The sequence below is a fragment of the Trypanosoma cruzi genome, genomic scaffold (assembly GCF_000209065.1).
Source record: "Trypanosoma cruzi strain CL Brener 1047053516529 genomic scaffold, whole genome shotgun sequence".
NCBI lineage: Eukaryota > Euglenozoa > Kinetoplastea > Trypanosomatida > Trypanosomatidae > Trypanosoma > Trypanosoma cruzi.
This window is the reverse complement of record NW_001849307.1, coordinates 27,918-50,484: the sequence shown is the minus strand read 5'-3', so window position 1 is coordinate 50,484 and position 22,567 is coordinate 27,918. Positions and strand designations below refer to the sequence as shown.

At 58.1% G+C, this 22,567-nt stretch overlaps 3 protein-coding genes and 2 pseudogenes across 3 annotated transcripts, besides 6 other annotated features; all 5 read left to right on the top strand.

Moving 5' to 3' along the window:
• Positions 1 to 18,366: a sequence feature (areas not merged during assembly with more than two copies in the genome that could not be assigned to a particular haplotype).
• Tc00.1047053509925.70 (dispersed gene family protein 1 (DGF-1), putative) lies at positions 491 to 10,849 on the top strand (the record flags this gene model as incomplete). Its single annotated transcript, XM_805546.1, has 1 exon — positions 491 to 10,849. The coding sequence occupies one exon, from the start codon at positions 491 to 493 to the stop codon at positions 10,847 to 10,849; it is 10,359 nt and encodes a 3,452-aa protein (XP_810639.1).
• Positions 5,345 to 5,388: a microsatellite.
• Positions 12,439 to 12,459: a sequence feature (AT_rich).
• Positions 12,968 to 14,584, top strand: Tc00.1047053509925.50 (annotated as a pseudogene).
• Positions 15,786 to 18,068, top strand: Tc00.1047053509925.40 (annotated as a pseudogene).
• Positions 18,156 to 18,192: a sequence feature (A-rich).
• Positions 18,367 to 22,567: a sequence feature (heterozygous, Esmeraldo-like haplotype).
• Positions 18,750 to 19,364, top strand: Tc00.1047053509925.20 (mucin TcMUCII, putative; the record flags this gene model as incomplete). The annotated part of the gene is made up of 1 exon (XM_805545.1): positions 18,750 to 19,364. One exon carries the CDS (start codon positions 18,750 to 18,752, stop codon positions 19,362 to 19,364), a length of 615 nt encoding a protein of 204 aa, XP_810638.1.
• Positions 19,635 to 19,732: a microsatellite.
• Positions 19,942 to 21,138, top strand: Tc00.1047053509925.10 (mucin-associated surface protein (MASP), putative; the record flags this gene model as incomplete). The annotated part of the gene is made up of 1 exon (XM_805544.1): positions 19,942 to 21,138. One exon carries the CDS (start codon positions 19,942 to 19,944, stop codon positions 21,136 to 21,138), a length of 1,197 nt encoding a protein of 398 aa, XP_810637.1.

Sequence of the window (22,567 nt, the reverse complement as noted above, 5' to 3'; positions counted from 1 at the left end):
GAGTACATAAGTTTGGGGCAGCTGTAGAATGAAATTTTGATGCTGTTCCGTTTATACTGCACAATTGCTGTTACTTCACAGCCAATCCGCGGCGCGATTTTGAGCGGTGCTGGCCGATGAGGGGAGAGCGATGGTTTCACTGAAGTGATTGCATCTCCACGGCTTTGCTTCGGTGGTTTTGCTGTGATGGGGACTGTCTGTGACCGGATGCTTCTGCGTGCCCCTGTGTTTATTTGCTGTTGTTGCTGCCTTTTCCTTTTCTGACTGTGCAATTAGGGATACTTTGGTTTGAACAGCACAACTATCGTTTCAAGGTATTAGGAATTACTTGCAGTATTAGTAGTATTAGTATTATTTGAATAACGATCTGGCGGAATTGTGTTTCTGGATTTTCCATCTGTAGAAAAGGATTTGCTAGGCAGGAGTTACGGTCGACGGGGCGAGTGCGACACACCACGAGAGCCCTGTTGATACCTGATTGGATCGGTGGATGCGGTCTGCGGTGGGTGCGTGTCCGCACAGCCGTCACCGTGTGCGGCGCAGGGCCACTGCGGCTGTGCGTGTGGCGCTGCTCGTTTTGTTGGCGCTGGTTGCGGCGGCGGCGGCGTGGATGCCCGCGGCGCATGCGGTGGTGTTGCGACTGCGGGGCGGCACGGTGGACAGAGCCATCACGGTTGGCCACGCCGTGGACACGGTGCTGATGGACGGCGTGTTCATCACGAACGGCGTGGCTGTGGTGTTCGACGTCGCGGCGATGCTTCCCGGCGCGCTGCGCATCGAATTGAGGAACTGCGTGTGCGACGGCGGTGCGCAGATCTACGTGCGGGGCTACAGCGGCGAGCCGGCGAGTGACCGGAGCCTGGAGGTGAGCGTGAGCGGGCTGTCCGGGAGCTACTGCTCGCTTGTGTTTGTGCACAACCTGCCGGCACACACGAACGTGACGGTCCGTGACTCGACGATTGTTACGGCGGGGCCGATGCACTACTCGCAGCTGAGCGGGCTGACGGACGCGGTGGCGTCACCGCTTGTGCTGCACGCGACGTCGCTGTTGCAGACGCAGCTGCGTGTGAGCAACACCGTGCTGAAGTCTTTGCAGGTGGGCGGGTCTGCGGTGTACGTTGGCGGCGGTGTGGACCTGCTGTCGAGCGCGGTGGTGCTTGACGGCGTGTTGCTGGAGGCGTCGGGCGGTCCGACCGCGTCTGCGATGCATGTGGCGACCTCGTCGCGTCTCAGTCTGCGGAGCCACTCGGTGTTCTCCGTGACGAACGTCTCGGTTGTGAGCAGCGGCGGCGGCTTTGTGCTTGGCGAGCGCCTCGCGGTGATTGATTCGGTGCTGCGCTTCGTGGGCGTTGAGGGGTCTGTTGCGTCGTCGCTGGTGCGCTGCGACGGTGGGACGGTGGATGCCGGCGGGTGGCTGGACCTGCACGACGTGTGGGCGGTGGGCGAGGCGTTGTCTGTGGCGTCGCTGTCGGGGGTGACGCTCAGCGGTGGTGCCGTTTCGATTGCACGCTGCGCTGCCACCGGCGCTACGATTGTCTCCGGGCTGACGATCACGAGCGGCGTCGTGTCGGTGCAGTGCAACCGTGCCGGTGGTCGGGTGCTGCAGAGCAGCGGCGACTACCGCATGGCCGGCCTGCCCTCCGTGAGCGTGTTGCCGTGCGACGGCTGTGCGGCTGCGCTGGCGTGCTTCGATGGACTGACGGCGTCGTTCTCCGACTGCGTGTGCGGCTGCCGTGCCGGCGGTGTGGGCGAGGCATGCCTGCCGTTCGACGTGCCGCCTGCGAGGGCTGGTGGCGGTGCGCAGGACTGCGTGAGTGGCGTGACGCTGACGGAGTCGGTGACGGTTGGCGGCGGGCGTGCGACGGCGTGCTTCGACTCGGTGGTGTTCGGCGGGCCGATCATTGTGGCGGTGGACCTGCGCTTGATGGACGCGTTTGCCGACGCGGTGAACGTGACGCTGCGCCACTGCGTGCTTGCGGGCGGCGCGCAGCTGCGGATTGGCGGCCTCAGCGAGAGCACGGCGCACCTGATGCCCCACTTCCTCGTCAACATGACGAACTTGACGTCGCTGGAGGGCACGATCGTGCTGCATGGCGCGATGCCGCTGCACTCGAGTGTGCTGCTGGCGAACTCAACGCTGCGCGCGACGGTTGGCGGGTCGCGGTACGTGCCGACGAACTGTGGACACGAGGGATTTCGGTACGGCCCCGCGCTTGTTCTGGACGGCGTCCGTCTTCTGTCGACGCGGTTTGTCATGACGCGGTCGACGCTGGTGTGTGGCGGGGGCTCGTGCGCTGCGATCCTCTTGGAGCGCGGCCTCGGCGTGCACCTGTCCAGCGTCTTCTACATGGACAACTGCGCTGTCATGTCGCGGACGCACGTGATGTATGCTTTTGCGTCGGACCTGCGTGTCAGCGGCGGCTCCGTGTTCTCCATACAGAACAGCTCGTGGAGTGCGTCGAGCACCGAATACGAAGGCGCGTGTGTGTTTGGGGATGTTGTTTTGGATGGCGGCAGCGTGCTGCAGGTTGTGTCCAGTAATTTCCGTCTCGGCTTCGCCATGCTCATTGCAGAAACGCTGACCGTGACTGATGGCAGCTGGCTGGTGCACCGCAACAACGAGTTCCGCACCGCCTACGTTGTGTACGTGGACAAGGAGAACGGCGTGGCGTTCCGCGATCGGAGTGTGTGGTCGATACTTGACAACAAACTCACGTACGCCTTGTACTCGTCCTTTACGCATATGACAAGCAACTGGTTACCACCATCCGACTCGCGCCCGATCATCTACGGCGTGTGCAACGAGGTAATGGGCTCTCCTGTGACGGATTACCGAGACGACCTCAATATTGGGACGCCCGTGACGGCACTGGACTGTGGCGCGTGCACCGTGGACGCTGTGTGCTTCGCTGCGAGGACGAGCAGCATCAGTGGCTGTGAGTGTGAGTGCGCTGCTGGCGGCTACGGTGACACTTGTCTGCCAGCTGCTGTTCCGGACGGCCTTGGGCCGCTCCCGCTCCCCGACGCGAAGGACACGGAGGTCCGCTGCGTGCACGGTGGCAGCATCAGCTTTGTGGACTATCCTGATCCCGGTGTGCGTGGTCTGTGCTTCGTCAATGTGACCTTCACCGCTGCGATCGTGCTGGACCTGTGGAGCTTCGACGCACCACAACAGACACTCAACATCACGCTGCTGCAGTGCGTCCTCATGGGCCTGTCGATCGGGGGGAGTGGTGCACGCGTGCACGTGAACGTGACATCCTCGATGCTGGATTCTGGTGCATTGGAGTTTGAGGGTGATTTTGGTGCGAGCTCCCAGATACTGGTGGCGGGTAGTACGCTTGTGACGAAGTCGAGCCATGCCATTTCCTTTTTTGGGTTTACTTTTGGTGCGAACTCGACGCTGCTGCTAATTGACAACCGCATCGAGGGAAATGGTTACGCAGTATATTTTATTGATGCTGTTGTTGTTGATGGTGGCGGGATCATTGTGAAGGGAAATACGCTGAGGGTAACGGGTGGGGTTGACAGTTCTGAGACTGCTATTTATTTTGACGTTGTTGATGTGAAGAACGGCGGCTACATTGACGTGGAGAAAAACACGATGAACGCGGTCAATGGCGTTTATCTTTCTGGAGTTACCACCGTGAGCTCCGCAGGGCTGTTGCGAGTGGCGGACTGCACATTTGTTGGCAGGACGGAGTTTTTTGATTTCACGCTGTTGTATTTAGACGGTTCGGTGACTCTCGAGGGTGGTGCGCACTGGCGTGTGGAGGGCAACAGCTTGAGCACAGATTCGTTATTAACTATTCCGTATTCCTGGCACAAAATTCAGCTGTCAGACAACGGCACCACCGTGGTGTTTGCACACAACCGTCAGGCGGAGTCGAGTAAAGATTTTGCGAAAATTCTTCCATGGAGCACGATTGTGAAGTTACCCGCGCGGTTTTTGGTGGGGTGCAACCTGCAGGGCGATGAGGAGGTGTCGTACGACGGTGTGTTTCCGGAGGGCGTGGAGGTGTTCAGGTGTGGCACGTGCAACGATGACGCGACGTGCTACATGCCCGGGACGGAGTCGGTGGACCGCGGCTCGTGCTCGTGCAGCTGCAAGGACGGATGGCATGGCGCGTCGTGTCTTCCCTTCGAGGTGCCCGACACGGTTGTGCCGCCCGTGGCGGAGAGAGCCGTCGACGGCGACACGAGCTGCGTGGTGAACCAGACGCTGTCGAGCCTCACGCTGAACATGTGGGAGACGCAACACTGCTACGTGGGTGTGACATTCAGCGGCGTGGGTGCTGCGTTGACATTTTCCTTCAACAGTATGCCGCTGCATCTCCCCATCAACATCACGCTCACTGGGTGCACGTTCCTTTACGGGGCTGTGCTGCAGTTTGTTGGAGATGTTGAGGCCGCCGAGTCATCCGGCGTCCTGATCCGCGTGAGCCAGACGGTGATGTGGTCCTCTGTTGTTGTGTTTGCACTTGCCCTCCCGCAGTACTGCGACATTGCCGTCACGGACGTTGACGCGGTGCAGTCCTCCGCGGTCCATTTGCCGGACACAGTGAACAACAAGCTGAGCGTTGTGATGCTGCACGAAGTTTTGTTGACTGCGTCCTCGCTGTTGGTCAGCAACGTAAATGCGCATGCGTCGAGGTATGATGCGTTTGGTTTGTACTCGATCGGGACGCTGACGCTGGTGGGTGGCAGCTCGCTGTATGTGCGGTACTGCAGCTTCGATGGGTACACACACTTGTTTTACTTGGATATCCTCAGTGTCAGCGATCGCTCTGTTTTTGCGCTGCTCGGCAATACAATGACCTCCGGGAAAAGCCTCCTGTATCAGTACCGTGGCTTCAGCGTGTCGGAACACAGCGTGTTGCGCGTTGTGGGGAACAGCGGTTCTGTTTCCTGCGCCATTTATGCATCTAACTTGTGGACCGTCCAGCGGTCAAGCTGGCTGGATTGGCGTGACAACGACGTGGGAGTGGGTGCGATGTTCTACGACACTGAGTCCGCTTTTGTGAGCATTGACGGCAGCAGTGTGGTGACGCTGACGGGCTGCAAGATGGGCTGGACGGGGTTGTCGAGGCCTCTGCTATCGCAGTCTGACGCCGGCTACCGGTTTGTTGCTGGGTGCCTGACGGTCGCGGGACGGGAGGTGACGACGGCGGCTGAATTGGAGCTCCATGGCATCAATAACTTGACGACGGTTGCAGGGTGCGGGGAGTGCACGAAGGACGGCGACTGCTTTGCCCCGCTGACGACGGCGGTCATTGACTGCAAGTGCCAGTGCGCTGCTGGAGGGCACGGCGATGTGTGCGTCCCGGCGCCTGTGCCTGCTGGCCCGCCACCGCCACCGCCGCCGCCACCACCGCCGCCACCACCGCCTGTTGGTGAGTGCATCGGCGACATGGTGTACCCCGAGGTTGCACAGTCTGTGGGTGGCGGGCTGTCGTGGCTGTGCTACCGCAACGTGACGTTCAGCGGGGGCGGCATGAGCCTGACAGTGCTGATTGGGGCGATGACGGGCGACGTGGTGAATGTCATGTTCGATGGATGCACGTGGAGGGACGGCGCTGTGCTGTTGCTGTTGGGCAACGCTTATGCCGCTGTGGGGTCGTTGAACATTGTCGTCACCGGCAACACGTTTCGTGACGCGCTGCTCAGTCCGGAGGGTGTGTTTCCACCGCGCACGAACATCACGATCAGCGGGAACCGCTTTGCGGTCACGAGGCTGATCCCTCGGTCGGGATTGGACGTTGAAAGCCCGTCGTGTGTTGCGATGAATGAGCTGGCGATCAGCAATGACTCCGCGGTGGTGCTCAGTGGCAATGTGTTTCAGAGCGTGACGGCATTGTCAAGCGCCATTTACGTCGTTGAATCTTCGCTGAGGGTGTCGTGGCGCTCCCTTTTTGCGGTGATAGGCAACACGTTTCATATGGAAGGCGGTAACGGTACGCTGATATATCTTGAAGGGTCTAGCGATTCCTTTTCACTAAGTGTACTGAACAACTCTGCCGTGGTGATCCGAGGCAATCTTGTGTCGAGGCCGCTGAAGCACTTCATGTTATTTTTCTGGACTTCACGTGTGGAGTCTCTGTCGGCAGTTGTGTTTCAGGGCAACGACATGCAGGGAAGCTCGGTTGTGTTTTATTCAGCTTTTTCTACCTACATCTACTACGACTCTTGGCTGCAGTTGAGCGACAACCTCTGCCGCGTGTCCCCATCGGATGCGTTTGCTTTTTTTAACCCCACGGTGAGTCTCCGCGATTCCATGGTGTCTGTGTCCGGCAACCAATTCATGTCCAACAATGGAGTGACCAAAGCGCTGTGGATATTCTCAGGGTCAACCGATCTTACAAACGGAGCGATTGTGGCCGCGTGCAACACTGTGAACGGCGTTGAGGAAGCGAACTACATTATTCCGTCCGTGTACAATGCCACCATTCTGACCTGCAGCGATCCATGCACTATTGCGACGTCGTGCTTCCCTGCGTACACGACGACGGCCTCGAGTGATGGCTGCGCCTGCAGGTGCGCGGAGGGAGGCCACGGCGATGCGTGCCTGCCCGTCGCTGTCCCCGAGCCACCGAGCACCGACGGCGCCGACCTTTGCGTGCGCGACGTGCGTGTGAATGTGGAGGTGAACGTCAGTTTCGGGACGTCGGTGGTGTGCTACGTTGGTGCGACCTTTGCGGCGGACGTCGTGGTGGACGTGGAGTCGATGTCAGGGAGCGTGCGCAACGTGACGCTGGCAAACTGCACGTTTGTGGGCGGAGCGAGCCTGTACGTTGTTGGGTGGCGGCCCGACCCGCCTGCTGGAGAGCGCGCCGATGTGTTGATCAGCGGGCTTGAGTCGCGCTCTGGCGGCGGTGTGTTGGTGGCGAACCGATTTCCGCCGGGCTCGCGCGTCACTGTGGTGGACTCGGTGCTGGTTGCAGAGGCGCGTGTTGCGTACCGCGGCGTCTACGACCTTGGCGACGCCTCCGCGTGCCTCGTGGTGCAAAGCGTGAATCTGACGGGGAGTGTGCTGACCATCGCGCGCACGCATGTGGCGGCGGTTTTCGGCGACGCTGTTGGCGTGTTGGTTGTTGGCGGCGTGGCGCTGTCGTCGCGCGGTGTGCTGTACGTGGAAAGGCTGTCGGTGCAGACGGCGCTGGGGCTGTGCGTGTCGGTGGAGGGCGGTGTTGCGGCCAGTGGCGGCTCCGTGGTGGCGCTTGTTGACAGCGACTTTCTGCTGTGCAAGCACGCGGTGTCTGTGCGTGGGGCTGTGAGCGTGTCGGCCTCCGCAGTGGCGCTTGTGCGGAGCGACTTTGTGTCGACGGAGGACTACGCGGTGGCGTTTTATTCGACGGTGAGTCTTGCCAGCGGGTCGATGCTGCTGGCGAAGGACAACGTGCACGACGGCGTCTCGAGGGAGATGCTCTACGCCACTGGCGCCGTGACCGCTGCAGGGAGCACGCTGAGCTTTGTGCGCAACCGAGCGCTGCTGCCGCGGATGCTGTCGGTGAGCCTGTCGCTTGCGGCTGGGGCGCATTTGAGGGTGGCGTGCAACGACGCTGGTGGGCGTGTCCTGTCGACGGCGGAGGAGTACGCAGCGGCTGGTTTTGGCGACGCTGGGAGCATCGACGTTGTTGGGTGCGACGACTGCGACAGGGACACTTACTGCTACGCGCCCGGGACGGTGTCTGCGAGCATGAGGAACGGTGTGTGCGTGTGCGCGTGCGGCAGCGGCGGGTACGGCGAGGCGTGCGTGCCTGTGGGTGCTCCCGCGCTTTCCTCTGCCGTGGGCACTGCGTCGAGTGTGTTTGTCCGCGAGGGCGTGACGGTGCAGTCGGTGTTCGTTGTGCCTGCCGGTGCGAGCGAGGTGACGCTGCGCCACGTTGTGCTGGACGGCGTGAGTCCGGTGCTCTACGTGCCGTGGATGGCGCGAGACGGCGTGCGGATCGTTGTGCAGAACGTGTCGCTGCTGAACGGTGCCGTGCTGTACGTGATGGGCGGTGGAGCGTTGCGCGGTGCGGTGTCGGCGGGGAGCGACGAGGGCGGACCGGTGGAGCTGTCGGTGTGCGATGTGGAGGCGCTGAACGGTGCGCTTGTGCTGACCGGCACGTTTCCCGCGGGGTCCGTGCTGACGGTGGCGGACTCCCTGCTGGTTGCCGCGAGGTCGACGCCGCTTGTGTATCTTCCCGGCTCGCGGTCCTTGCCGTACGCACCGGTGCTGGTGCTGTCGGGCCTGCGGCTTGTGCGGTCCGTGCTGGTTGTGTACGGCGTGGCCCTCGTGACCGTGATGACTGGTGGGCGGACGGTGGTGGTGGACGGCGCGGTGCTGGAGCTTGTCGGTGGCGGTGTTGCGCTGGACGCGGCTGTGCTCGGTGGCGACTATGCGTTGTACGCGGGTGCGCGTGTGGTGGCGTCTGGGGGCGCTGTGCTGCGCGTGTCGGGGAGCCAGGTGTACGCCGCGCATGGGCTGGTGTTCGACAGCGGAGTGGAGGCCAACGCGTCCGCCGTCGTAGTGAACGACAACGCCGGTGCGCTGACCGATGGCGCGCTGCTGGAGCTGCGGGGGCCGGCGTCGTTTGTTTCCGGGTCGTGGCTGTCGGTGCGCGGCAACAGCGTCAGTGGCAGGCTTCTGTCGGTGCCGTCGTACCCGCGTGGTGCGGAGCTCGCACAAAGCACACTGACGCTCCACGGGAACGCCGGCAGTGGGCACGTCGTGATGGACGGCACCGTAGAGCTTGGGGGCGACGGCCGAAGGTTCGTCGTGGGGTGCCTGATGCTCAACGGGCAGGCGCTGCAGCCGATGGACTACAGGTCCGCCGGCATCATCGGGGAATTCCGTCCCGTGGCGTGTGGCGTGTGCGACGCCGACGTGAGCTGCTTTGCAGCAGCGACGAGGGCGATGTCGGTGTCGTGTCGCTGCCGCTGTGCTGAGGGCGGGTACGGGCGCGACTGTCTGCCGGTGTACCTGCCGCACGTGGACGGGTGCAACCGCACGCCTGTCCTGCCGTCGCTGAGCCACACGACGACGCTGACGGAGACGCGCAGCCTGACGCCAACGTGGACGCCGAGCCTGAGCAGGACGCATTACGGGTCGACGGAGACCCTGCAGATGACGGAGACGGTGGCGCTGTCGCCCACGCGGACCCCGACGGCGTTGGTGAGCAGCACGCTGTGGTGGAGCGATGTGGCGTGCCCGACGCTCGCCGTGACGACGACGGCAGCTGGTGGGAGCCTGACGCAGAGCGACATCCGCGGCGGTGGGAGCGCCGTCCCGACATGGCTGATGGTGGTGCTGCCGCCGCCGTTTCGGTGGGCAAGCGACCCGCAGCTCGGCACGCACCTGAGCTTCGTGCCGGTGTCGACGGCGCAGCCGAGCGGGTTTGGTGGTCCGTGGGGAGCGATGCTGCGCAACGCGACGTGGATGCGCAACGCGACGAATCCGTCCACCGTTCTGGAGCTGGCTGTGCCCGTGCACCGCGGTTACTTCATTGCTGCCGACGAGACGATAGTCATTCGCTGCGACGCTGTGGCGGTTTTCGGCGGCTGCAAGGGTGTGCTGCTTGGGTCCTTCACGATCAGGTCGAACACGTTGCCCGCTGCTGCCAGCGCCCTCTCGGCGATCACCGGCGTCGTTGCGGGTGCGGCGGCTGTTGCCATGGTGGTGACCGGCGGGCTGGGCTCCATCCTGGAGATGCAGGCACTCGGCGTGTTTGCGAGTATGTCATGTGCCTCGTCGCAGGAGCGTGCGAGCACCGTTGCGCTGCAGTACTTCCTGTCGGTGTTCGCTGCCCTTGACCCGCTGTGGATGGTGTTGGGCAACGCGCTGCTTGCCGCTGTGTTCGGGTGCGTGCACTGCGGTGTGACGGCCGCCTTCCAGCGGTGGCGCGGCGTGGATGCGACGAGTGCGTGGGCTGCGATGCGCTTCCCGAGCCTGACGTACGTTGTGGCGCACGCGATGCATCTCGGCATCTTCTTCGGCTCCGTGCTTGCACTGTCGATGCCCGACGCCCGCGTGCAGCACTGCGTGATTGGTGTCGTTGGCGTGCTGTACGGTGTGGCGTTCCCCGCTGGTGTGTGCTACTTTATTGCCCGCCACGTGGGTGCGAGCTTCACGAAGTACTGGCAGTTTTTGAGGAAGCCGCTGCACGAGCGCCTGCTGTACCCCGTCGGGTATTGGCACCCTGCGGCGCAGCAGCGGATGTACGGCGGCATGCTGACGAACATGAGGGGCAGTTACGTGTACTGGTGCGTGTTCCAGCTGTCGGTGCTGTGTGTGGTGGGTCTGATTGCGGCTGTGCAACCGTCCGTGGGAGGCTGCCACGTCCAGTACTTCTGCATGGCGGCTGTGCTGCTTGCGGGCGCGGGCGTGGTTGCCTTCACGAACATGATGCGCTCGGCCTTTCTGACGGTGATGCACACTGCGAGCTTTGTGCTCCTTTCGGCGCTGTGCGTGGTCAGCGCGGCCAACCATCTTGCGCCGAGCTACGGCGGTGCGAGGACGTACGTGGCTATCGTGCTGCTGCTGACGACTGTGCTGCTTGCGGTCACTGTGTATAGCGTCGTTGTGTGGTACTTGGAGGACCGCCACTGGCAGGAGCTGCGCGAGCCGCGGCGTGGAGGGCTGGAGGCGCTGCTGCGCGATGGCGAGGAGAGCGACGAGGACACGCAGAAGCCTCACGACATGACGTCATTGTCGTGTGCCTCAGGCACCACCGCTGCGTCGTCGTACCGACCACCCGCAGCGCTGTTGCAGCCCGTGGCCGGTGACACCCGCTCAGACGCCCTGAGCCTGATCGACGGTACACCCGATGCAAGCTGCAAAATTAATTATGCCGCTCTGGACAGGTGAGGATGGCTCGCTGGACGAAAGATTTATCGCAGTTTCTCATTTTTGAGGTGGAAAGGCTTCGATCCCAACAGTACCGTTACGCGGCGAGAAGACACAAAGCCCTCGCAGATGCGGCATAACGTGGATGCGTCTGGCAGGGATCTTTTCTCTTTCCATTATTCATTGATTGATTGGGTGATTGGTTTGTTGCTTTTATTTTATTTTATCGATTATCGATTATCGACGACAGCGGATTATCGAACTATCACGCTAGCCCGGGGCGGATGCGTAACGTGTGTGTGCGTATGTGTTTTGCGGCCGCCGCTGCAGCACCGAGTATGGGGGCTGGTGCTCTCTCTCTTTCATATCTGTACTCTGTAGTGAGGACGTGCTCGACGATGGTGCTGGTGTGCGGGCCATAGGATGCATTCAGGAAAGCGTTAGGGAAAACAATCGATGCAACCCTTCTGTGACGCGTCACCTCCTGGAGGTTGTGAGTGTGCGTTGCTGGCTGAAATGAGGGGAGGGCGTGGGGTGCCACGGCTGTGCGGCTGCGCGGCCACCCATCGTACTCCGCCCCGACAGCGTCATTGATTGTTGGTTCGTTTCTATTTTTGTGTGCGTGACTGCAGTGACTCTCTCTCTCCTGTTCCACGATGACTGTGTGGGAGGGCATGCTTGCCACCTTTTATACTTCTGATGTTGTGTAGAAAGAACAACGAGAGAAGGAACGAAGAATTATGCGGAATGATGTATTTCTTTTTGTAAGTACATACTGGTGTGTTCTTCTGTATTACTCTGGTGGCTTCATTCACTTTTTCCTTTTTTTGAAGTTGCTCCACATGTGTCTCAGTGTTTGCCTCAGGACGGCCACACACGGGTAGTTTGGGCCGCGGATAGTTTTTTTTTTTTTTTGATGTCATTTTGTGTTATACGCTGACGCGGTCACGTTCTTCAAGCATCCACTCTCCACAGCATGGCGCCCGATATTTTGGAGTCATCCCGGATGTAACGCCGGCACCGCCGCCGTGGCACGCATGGGAAGTAAGATGGAACGCGGGATAGCAAAAGATATTGTGCTGCACATGTGTCTGTTGCATTTGTTCTGTTGAGGAGGTCTTCAATTTAGAGGAAGAGGGATGAACACTGCACGATTCTGTGGCTTGGAGGAGTTATTGCCCCTTTTTTAAATATATTTTTGGTATGATCCCTGGCCCCACTCGTGTCTGTTCCGATTGCTTCCCCTGAGTGGAGCCGCGCCATGGCCATTATTATTATTATTTTTTTGGTTGTTTGCAGGAGGAAAAACACATTGCGAGTGACGAAACCACACTTCATGCTTGCGGCGTCCAGGGAGGTACATATTTGAGATGGAGCGCACATATGTGGACGTCACGTGAGACGGAACGGGGGTTGACTGCCCAACCGTCACTCCTTTCTGGAGAGTGTGCTCCTCTTTTTTTCTGTTGCCCTTTTGTGTCAGGGCACGGCGGGATTGGGCAGCACCGTCGTCGCACGAAGGGCCTTGCACACATAGACACTCTCATGCCACCGTCGCCCCCCCGAATTCGGGAGCAAAACAAAATTCCTGCTGCTTTTTGCATTGGCGCAATTATTTTTATTTATTATTAGCTGACGCCATTCTGTCCGGCGTGTCACTTTGATTGGATTGTGTGGGATTGCTCGCCAACACTATCGAACAAAACAGGCTGTCGCTTTTACGTCCTTAAATGTCATCTTGCGCGCACGTATTTTTTTCACTTGTTCTGTTGGTGTGCACTCAAACAGCGAGGAATCCGGAACTATGCGTGCGTGGGGTTTGTCCTTTCATGTGAACTGCGGGCAACACCGAGGGGCTGTCACTTTTGCTCCGCAGAGTTATTGTGTCTCTTTGCAGGGCTGGCAGGGAAATTCCATGCAGCCTGCTGCTGCTGGTGTGTGCTTAAATGCCACTCCATGCGAATAATTTGGTTTAGCGAGTGAGGGGGATTGTTGGGTTTGTGTGCGCTCTGATTCAGTTTGCTACTTTGTGCGGGCAGGGAATACTTGAGAGGTGGGAAAATGGAGCGGGGCGGTGCCTGGCCGCGTCCCAGACTGATGGTGCTCGCCTCGGACAAGGGAAGGGCCGTACTCGTGGAAATGGAAGGAGAACAAATTCACTCGTGACTGCTACGTGAACTGTGAGGTGGAGCGAGTGTGGCGGATCGTCAAGGGCGATATAACCGAATTGGTTCAGCACTGACGGTGAGCCCTACTTTACGCCTGGGCGGCGTGTGTTGACTGGGACGCCCGGGATCGGGAAGTCGATGGCTGCCGGCTCGTACCTCCTCTACCAGCTGCTGCACGGCGATGCGGAGAAACTCCAATTTGTTGTCTACAGTTTTGGTGGAAGTACGAAGTAATTGTGTGACAAGGCCATCAAGACGGTGACAAGATACGTGGGTAGAGGAGCATCCACGGACGTTTTGTATGATTTGTTGGATTGTGTGATGAAAGGGCATATTACCTACGATGTGGCAGAGAAAGGGACACCGCCAGCGAGCTATTTTGTGTCTAGCACCGGATGGGGCATGATTGTGGTGTCACCCCCAAACGAGGGCAGCTGTGATGAGTGGGAGACGCAAGTAAAAGCCGAGCGAATCATCGTGAATTGCCCTGACGAGATGGATGTGAAGGCGATGTGTGCATGGATGGAGCGCGATGGGACTACGGATGGGCAAGCGGAATACTGGAAGATGGTCGAAGAACGCATGGATAAGGTGGGGCCGATTCCACGTTACGTCTTTGATGCCAATAAGTTTGTTGCACACTCTGCTGCCATTGAGGATGCCTTGGATGGGATCAATTCCCGGGACGGTGAAAAGCACTTTACACATCGGGGAGTGAGACTGTGGTATTCTGGGGATCCGCCTCAAAAACTTGTGAGTGTTGTCAGAGCAAGAGGAGAAGTCGGTGCTGAGGTATTTCTTAGCGCACCGATATCTGTTTGCCTCGGGCGTCGAATACCGCACTATTTTGGGAGACGCGATGAGTGATGGGGATTTAGTTCTGTTGCTAGTATTGGGGAAGAGGAATACTCTTTCTTTTGAATGTGTGGAAGGGTTTGGCTTGCGCGCATTCATGTTTGGGGTGAGTTTGTCAGTGCATTAGTAGAGGAACTCAAGGAGCTGAGGCCACCAGCACGTCGTGGAGGACAGTACGAAGTGCTGAAGGCGAACCCTGAATGGCACCCCGCCGAGTTGTATGTGGATCGGTTTCAATGGAATACCATACAAATAATGCTATAAAGCCTCGGCTGCTGTGCATACCGGCGGTTGGAAAGTTTACGCTGGTGGACGCCTTTTCTTCGTGGAGTCAAATCCCATGACGCTGGTTGGGCTGCGGATGACTACGGCGGGTGGGCACCACACCACCGCCAGCACTGCGAGGCAGTTCACTGAGCACCTGGCGGCATATTTTAATGGCTGGGAGGAATTATCCCGAGACATGTCGTGGGAGATTATTTATGTGCGGCACGCGGACAGTACGCCGATGAATGGCTGGCAGAGACGTGGTGTCGTCAATCTCGATAGTGTGAGCGACGGTGAAGGCCGTGAAATGGCGGGGTTCTGGAGGGAAAAGGTGCGCCAGTACCAAGTGTCAATATCATCCGGAGACTTTGGAGGAGACGCAGCTCTCCGAAGTGAGGAATAACCACGGAAATAGGAGAACAAATTTGGGAGGGAAAGGGACGGTTTGATTTCTGGTAAAAAGTAATGTGGGATATAAATTTTTTTTGATGCTTGTGTGTGCATGCATACAGTGCAGATGCACCAGCGGCATGCGGCAGCACCGCACACGAATGCGAAAAACGTCCAACGCTATCGAACTTAACAGTGACAGAATAAACTAGGGAGGGAGTGGGGTTGTTTGGTTTCTGGTGAAAAACATTGGGTGATTTCTATATAGTATGTTAATTGTGTGTGTGTGCATGCGAGGCACAATTGGAGAATTGCCCCGGTATGAGGGAATCATTGTGGCTGGCGGTGTCACGGTGTTACTGCATTGTCCATTTTCTTCTGTTGTGTTCGAAGTTCCATCACTAACAGAAGCATCTTAAAGGGATTGCCGAATAGGTTGTATTGAGGAAATGGTGCACTCCGTGTGACCGCATGGGGTGAGGCGGCGCGTCATGGCTGGGTGAGGATCCGCTTCGGCGTGTGTGGCTCTGTGGTGATTGCTCGCTCCGTGTGCGTTGTGTGTTGGCTGCGGGGCTGTGGCCGTATCCCGTTGGCCGTGGGATTGAACTGGAGGTGGTGGTGGCGTTGGGTCTCTTCTCTTCCATGGTGGGTGGCTGCTGGCGGTGTGTGCGTTTGTTGTGTGGAGGGCCGAATCCTCTCACCCGCGGACTGACGGCACTGCGATGGTGTTTGTGTGTGTGAGGGCTGGTGTGGAGTCGCCGGCCAGGGTGAGGGCCGTGGCGGTGCCTTTCCCGCTTGTTGTTTGTTCCTTCCGTGTGCTTTTTTTGCTGCTTCTTGCCTTTCCCTCGTCATCCTCTCCTCCTGTGTTCCTGCGCGGAGTGGCCGCATGCTCACGGGCCATTTTGATCGTAATTGCCTCCTGACGGCATCCATCTCCCTCCGCCTGTCTGTCTATCTTTCGCTGTTGGGTGTGGCGTGTTGCACCGCGTGAGGGCTGGCGCGCACACACCGACGGCCTGTCGCGAATTGCCGTGTTGCTGCTCTTTTCTGTGGGCGATGGTCCTCCGTGCCGTCCCTTCCGGATTGTCTTGTCTCCTGCTCTCTGCGTGGGTGCTCTGCTCCGCTCCTCACTGACGTCTCTGATGTATTGCCGCTGTCGCTGTCTCCTCCACTTGTTGAACACACACAGAAGGAAAACAAGCGCTAATCGCCACCGTGAGATTCGAAGGCTCTGAAAGGACCAAAAGCACACACACCGCCCACAAACACATATTTATATGCTCTCACGTGTTGCTGCAGTGAAGGCACCCCGCACACACAACCGTCGCGGCGTGACCGGATCCAGCGGAAGGAGGAGGGAAGGAGGAGAGAGTGAGCCGCAGAGGCCCAACATGTCCCGGCGTGCGTTTACTTCGGCGGCGCTGCCCCTCCTCCTCCTCGTGATGATGTGCTGCGGCACCGATGGAGCTGTGGAAGCTGAGGAAAGTAATTCGGTGCGGCTCATTGATCAATTTGAAGGGATGATAATGATTTCTTCTGCTAAATAGGGCGAAGGTAAAAATGACGTGGAAGTTACGTTGCTTCGTGCTCCCAGCTTTGTGAGTGTGAAGGGCGGTGTGTTTGCCATTGCTGGGGTTCAGTGCAGGGCAGAAGGCGGAGTCAGCGGCTGTGATGGGATTATGGCGAGGCGGCTGAATTTAAGTGGTGGTCCAATGGAGATCTCGATGGCGGACAATAGTGTTCCTTTTGCGCAATTTCTGGGGGGTGTTGCTGCTACGGATGGTAAGGAGGCAACAGAGATAATGCGGCCCACAACAGTTGTGAGTGGTGGCAACATCTACTTGCCTCTTGGGGACTACGGCAAAACAAATTCGGACACACAACCGGCTGACGCAAGCAACTGGGGCCTTTTGCTTGTGAGGAGGACCGTCACTGGAGAGGGTGAGAGCAAGAAGATCCGGTGCAGTGGGACCCATGCGGTTATACCCGATGCCGGAGGTCGCACTAACTCCCTGAAGAATTTGAATGGTGGAGGAGGTTTGGGTGTTGCGTTTCATGGCGGCACGATTGTGTTTCCCCTGCAGGCCACAGACGGCGATGGAAAGAGTGTTTTGCTCGCCATGCAGTTCACTTCGTCGGATAATAAATGGGGGCTTTCGTATGGCACGGCTGGCAGGGGCTGCAGGGATCTATCCGTTGTGGAGTGGGTGACTGGCAAAAAACTTATTCTGATGTCTTCTTGTGAAGATGGCCAGCACCAACTGTGCATGTCCGATGGGCATGGGACGAGTTGGTATCCAAATCGTATGCCGATTAATCGCGTGTGGGGCAACTCACATGATAGAAAAGGGTACGGAGTGCAGAGTGGATCCACCACCGCAGTCATTGCGGGCGAGAAGGTGATGCTCGCCGCCCTGCCCGCGTATTCTAAGGAGAATGAAAAGGGTCGGCTCCATCTTTGGGTGATGAGCAGTGTGCGTGTGCACGATGTTGGTCCGATATCCCGTGAGGGTGACGACGCTGCCGCCAGCTCCCTGTTGGTGAAAGGGAATAATGACGAGTTGCTTTCACTGTACGAGAACAAAAAGAGGAGCGAGGACGGATCAAACGGTCATGTTGCAGTGCGCGTGGCGACGGGGCTGGAGCGTGTAAAGGAGGTGGCGAAGAAATGGACGGATTTGGACAGCGCTCTGCAATGATGCAGCCGTACTGCCAAGGTTGGCTGGGCGGCAGCAAATGGCATGTGCACTGGTCCTGTTCCCACCAAAGGGCTGGCTGCCTTTTTGTCCGGCAGCTCAACTGAGACCGAGTGGCGGGACGAGTACCTCGGCGTGGGCGCAATAATAAAGAATACGGCAGCGGCTGTTAATGGAGTGACGCTCAAAGGCGCCGGAGCAGGAGCGCAGTGGCCGGTCGACATGAATGGGCCGACTGTGCCGCACCACTTTGCAAACAGGGAGTTCACTCTTGCGGCGGCGGTGTCGATTCACGAGGTGCCGGAGAGTGGCAACGTCCCTTTGGTGGGTGTGGGGATGAGCGACCCCAACAGCACGGTTCTCATTGGCATTTCGTACACCCACGAAAAGAAGAGGAGCTCCATGACTCCTAGTGACGCTAATCCTGACAAGCCTGCTCTTTTTGACTGGAAACCAAACACGACGTATCAAGTGACGTTTGAAATGAATACGGATGGATGCTACGTGTTTGTGGATGGGAGGGGATTGTGCATGCAGAAGGAGGAAGAGGAAAGCTTTGAAACCCTGCTGGAGAAACACAGGATCTCATACCTCTTTATTGGCTGGGGCAGTGCGAGAGGCACGGAGAGCAGCCATATGACGGTGACCAACGTTATTCTGTACAACCACACAGTGTATGGTGAAGGGTTGGAGCAACTCAATGCAAGCACAGTCCCTATTCCACAATCGGGTGTTGCTAAACAGCAGAGGAAGCACGAGGGTGACCCGAGTTCTGGCGACAGCACCGTCCACTTGTCTGTGTCCCCGGTGCTACTACTGCCTGCTTTGGTGCTGCAACTGTGGGGCATGGCGGCTCTGTGCTGAAGAAGGCATGGGGGGTGGAGTTGCGACTCCCCGTGGGGAAAAAACTGTTCAGCTTTCCAGCAGCACTTACTGCATTTTGCCGAGGACTTTATTTTTCTGTTTTTTTTTTTCCTTTTGTTTTTTTGGCGCAGGTGCTTGTTGGGTTCATCAGCGCCTCCGTGTGCTTTTGTGTCTGTTTTCTGATCTTTTTTCAAAATCCTTTTTCCCCCAATGTCCGCCTAACAGACACACCGTCATGAGTGACGTGTTTCTTCCTTTTGTTTGCTTCTGCCACCCACACGCGGTGCCGGCCTCACTGCCGTGCGTCCCACGGACCGCACAAAACGGGGATTGGAGGGACAGGCCGGATGCCGCATGGAATGTGAGGGATGTTGTGTGGGCTGGTGGAGGAATGCGACCTTTTTTGTTTGTGCAGGCAATATGTGTGCACGCACCCATTTCCTGTATGCTTTGGGGCACATGAAACGAAAGCTTCTGCTGAGAGCTTTTTTTCTGCTTTGTTTTGTTTTTGGGAGTCGTGCGTTGTGTGCGGCGTACGGTGCGTGCCTGGCTGCTGCCCTCTCTCCCCTCATGTGGTGTGCCCTCTCTGTGTGTGTCTGCCGCACCTCTCGTCTCCCCTGTTGCTCTCCATGTCCCTCACTGTGCAGATCAGCTCCACACCACTGAACGACCACACTCACGATGATGACGTGCCGTCTGCTGTGCGCCCTGCTGGTGCTCGCCCTGTGCTGCCGCCTGTCAGTGGGCGCGACAGCTCAAGACCCCGATTCACTGTCACCTTCCCCGGAGGTAAAAGGTGTGGCCGGGGCTGAAGGGGGAGTAGGCACGGGAGGGTCAATAATTACGCCAGGTACCTCAGGGGCACAAAATCAGGATGATGAATCGAGAGAAGGATCAGGTGTGGGCCATACATCAGAGTCATCAAGTGAGAGGCCCACGCAGTTAGATCGACAGGATGCAACCGTCACGGACAAAACGCCACATACATCGAATTCCGCGGTCAGTACGGGACCGGGACCGGGTGCGCCACTGGTAACAGTTGAGAGGCCCGCTGCGTCAGAGGCACCCAGTAATTCCGAACACAAGCCAAATGCCACGACCACGACGACAACCACGACGACCACTGCGCCAGAGGCACCAAGTAGCACGGCCATGAATACGGAGACGCCTACTACGACGACCACCCACGCACCGTCACGTCTTCGCGAAATCGACGGAAGCCTCAGTAGCTCTGCGTGGGTGTGTGCCCCGTTGGTGCTCGCCGTATCCGCGCTGGCGTACACCGCTCTGGGCTGAAGAGGTGTGTGCAGGCTGTGCGTGCCAGCACTCAACCGCGGGGATTTTTGCGCGTGTGTTGTTGTCCGATGTATAAAGTAAGAGTAATTATGGTGATTGTTGTTTGCTTCGTTTACTTCTGCTGCTCTGCTGTGTGCTCCGCGTTGTTCTCCACATTCGCCAGTTAGCACGTATCCAGACGCCCTTGTATACACGACACGCATGCGGCTTTTTGCGTGGACGTACATTTGTAGATGGGTGCATGCGCACTGGAGCCATTCGTTGCACCTTTTTTTTTGTGTGTTTACTTTTTTGACTTTATTGCTGTTTGTTTACTTGTGTTTCTGTTTTGAATTTTTTGTGTGTTTTCTTGCTTTTTAATTTATTCGGGGCGCTGTGCGTCTTTTTTTCCCTTCCACTGGTTCTATCTACCTCATGGAGTGTGTGAGCTGCCGCTGCCGCTGCGGGGTTGATGCCATTTATGGCTGTGCGTTGGCTGTGTGTGTTGCAGCGGCCGTCTCTTTTTCTCCTTTTGCTTCCGCTCTGCGTTGACGTGTTGTTAGTTTTTGCTGAAGGCTACACGCAAGTGGCAGGAGTGATGGCGATGATGATGACTGGCCGTGTGCTGCTGGTGTGTGTCCTCTGCGTGCTGTGGTGCGGTGCCGGCGGGGTTTATGCGAGGGACATCGACAACAAGGCACTGGGTGATTGCATGACCTCGGGAGTGTTGGGTACGAATTGTTCCCGTGTGCCTGGTGGGTGTGATAAAACCGCGCCGAAGCTGCCTTTTCGGTCAGCATTGCCCATCACTGTCTTACAGGCCGATGCTCCTGAGGGAGAAGTTCCTGCATCGGAAGGGGGTAATTCAAGTGAATCTTCGGGTACCGGTGGCTCTGGTGGTCGTAGTGGTGGCGTTGATGGCATGAAAAGCGGCCAAAGTGGTGTTTCTGGCGGAGATAACTTGTCGAATCCTTCTTCTTCTTCTGGCGGTAGTTCTCCACGACCTCCCACTCTCGATGGGAAGGGTGCTCCACAGGACCCTGGCGAGGATCCATCGCCTCAGGGAAGGAAATCCCCTGAGAAAGTTGTGCAGTCAGGAACGTCTGTAGATTCCGCATTGCTCAAAAGGGAGGAAGTTCAGAAATCAGAACCCGATACTCAAAAAATAAGAGCAGAAGCTCTTGTTACTTTTGGTGGAACTGGAAACGAGGCAAGGCGGGAGGCGGAGGACACGGACAACACTCCCAGCGGCCCACCGGTCAAAACAGTCACACCACAAGCGGAAGTATTATCACCACCAGCAGGGGGAGTACCACCAGCATCAGACGACACCCATAATTCACCAGAAAACAATGCAGGAAACTCAGCTTCAAAAAACGAAACGAAGTCCAACCCACTGGAACGGCCTTCAGAGGATGGTGAGGCAGGGCAACAAGATAAGGAAGCAGACGCACAGGGAGCGCAAGAAACGGAAGGAACACAAGGAACAGCAGCATCACCCATCTCCACAAGTGGCAGTGGTGGTGCCCAGAGTGAGGCGGATGCGGATGATGACGACCCTCAACGGCCTAACCCCGAAGGACCGCAGAACGACGGAACCGAAGCTGGTGATACCCACGGTCCATCTGCAGCCAGCGATGCAGCACCACAAGCAGCAAAAGCAATCGCCGCTCAAACAAATGGTACGGTGACACCTGGCGACAGTGACGGCAGCACCGCGGTCTCCTACTCCACCTCCCCTCTTTTGCTTCTTGTTGTTGTGTGTGCGGCTGCTGCTGCGGTGGTGGCCGCGTGAGAGTGAGTGAGAGAGAGCCGTGCACCGCCCACACACACACTTGTCCTTCACTCACTCTTTCTGTGTGTGTCCCCTTGCATGGACTCTCGCCCTCACCTCACCCCACGAAGCACACACATAATGTGCCCATTGTATATATTGCATGCACACCCATGCAGGCCCGTTGGTGCTCTCTTTTGCACGACACGCACCGCTGCCGTCCTGCCTGGCTGCATGGGCGGAGCTCCGTAACTGTTTCTGTTTTGTTTCCGTTGCATTGAGTGGGCGACCTCTCTCTCTCTCCCTGTGTGTGTGTTTTGCTTTACGGGAGCAATGAGAGTGTGTGCGCTGGTCGTCCCACGCTTCGGCTTTTTGTTTTGTTTTTTATTGTTTTGTGGTTGAGAGCACCCATTCTGCGGGCTGCGTGTGTGTGTTTGTGTGTGATGATATGAGTAATTTGTGCGTGTGTGCTACCCGCCTCTTTCGGTCGTTGCTTTCTTTGGACTCTCTTGTGGCGCACAGCTGCTCCGTGAGTATAGGCGCTGACAAACACAGGAGCACACATGCACAGATAGACACGCCATGCCGCACACGCTGTGGAGCGACGTGAGCGCTGAGAACGCCTGCACGCACAATATTCTGGCTGCGGTGGCTTCTGCGAGGAGGGAAGAAGCGTGCGATTTATTTTATTGACGTGTTCCTGGTGTGATGTTGGCGGCCTGCGGGCCGGTGAGTGGTGTGGTGTTGAGGGTGCCTGGGATGAGTGCGGATTGCTTCCCGCCCTGCAGCCTCGCGTGCCGACGCGTCTTTCCCGCTGTGGATTTGTTGTTGGGGATTTTCCGGCTGTGTGAGGTGATGTCCAGCAACGGAGGGGAAGGGACCGGGAGTTAATTGGGGCGTGTGGGAGACGGTGCGGCACGTGCGGTGGCGGAGACAACAGTGAAAAGGCTGGCGGCAGCGCATGGGTGGTGCGAAGGGCGGCTGTGTCCTTTTGCGTCCTGCCGTTTGTTTCTTGTGTGGGCGCTCCTTGGTGTGTGCTGACGCGTGGGAGAAGCACCCGCCGTGGCTCCTGCTGGTGGTGGCGACAGTCGCTGCGTGTTCCCGGTGCACTGTTCTTCCTTCTCCTGTTCCGTGAGTCTGTGTGCGTGAGTTGCTGTTGTTGGGAGTGGCTGCGGCGGGGATGATGGTGCCACTCACAGTGTGGATGGGTGGCTGTGCTCACTGTCTTGTCTCTTTGCTTGGCATGCTTCCTTCTCTCTCTACTTTTCCACGCACACGAAGGAAGAAGTTTACGACCAAGCGCTAAACGCTACTGTGAAATTGTAAGGCTCTGAAAGGACAAACGTCACACACACCGCCCACACACACGTATTTACATGCTCTCACGTGTTGCTGCAGTGAAGGCACCCCGCACACACAACCGTCGCGGAGTGACCGGATCCAGCGGAAG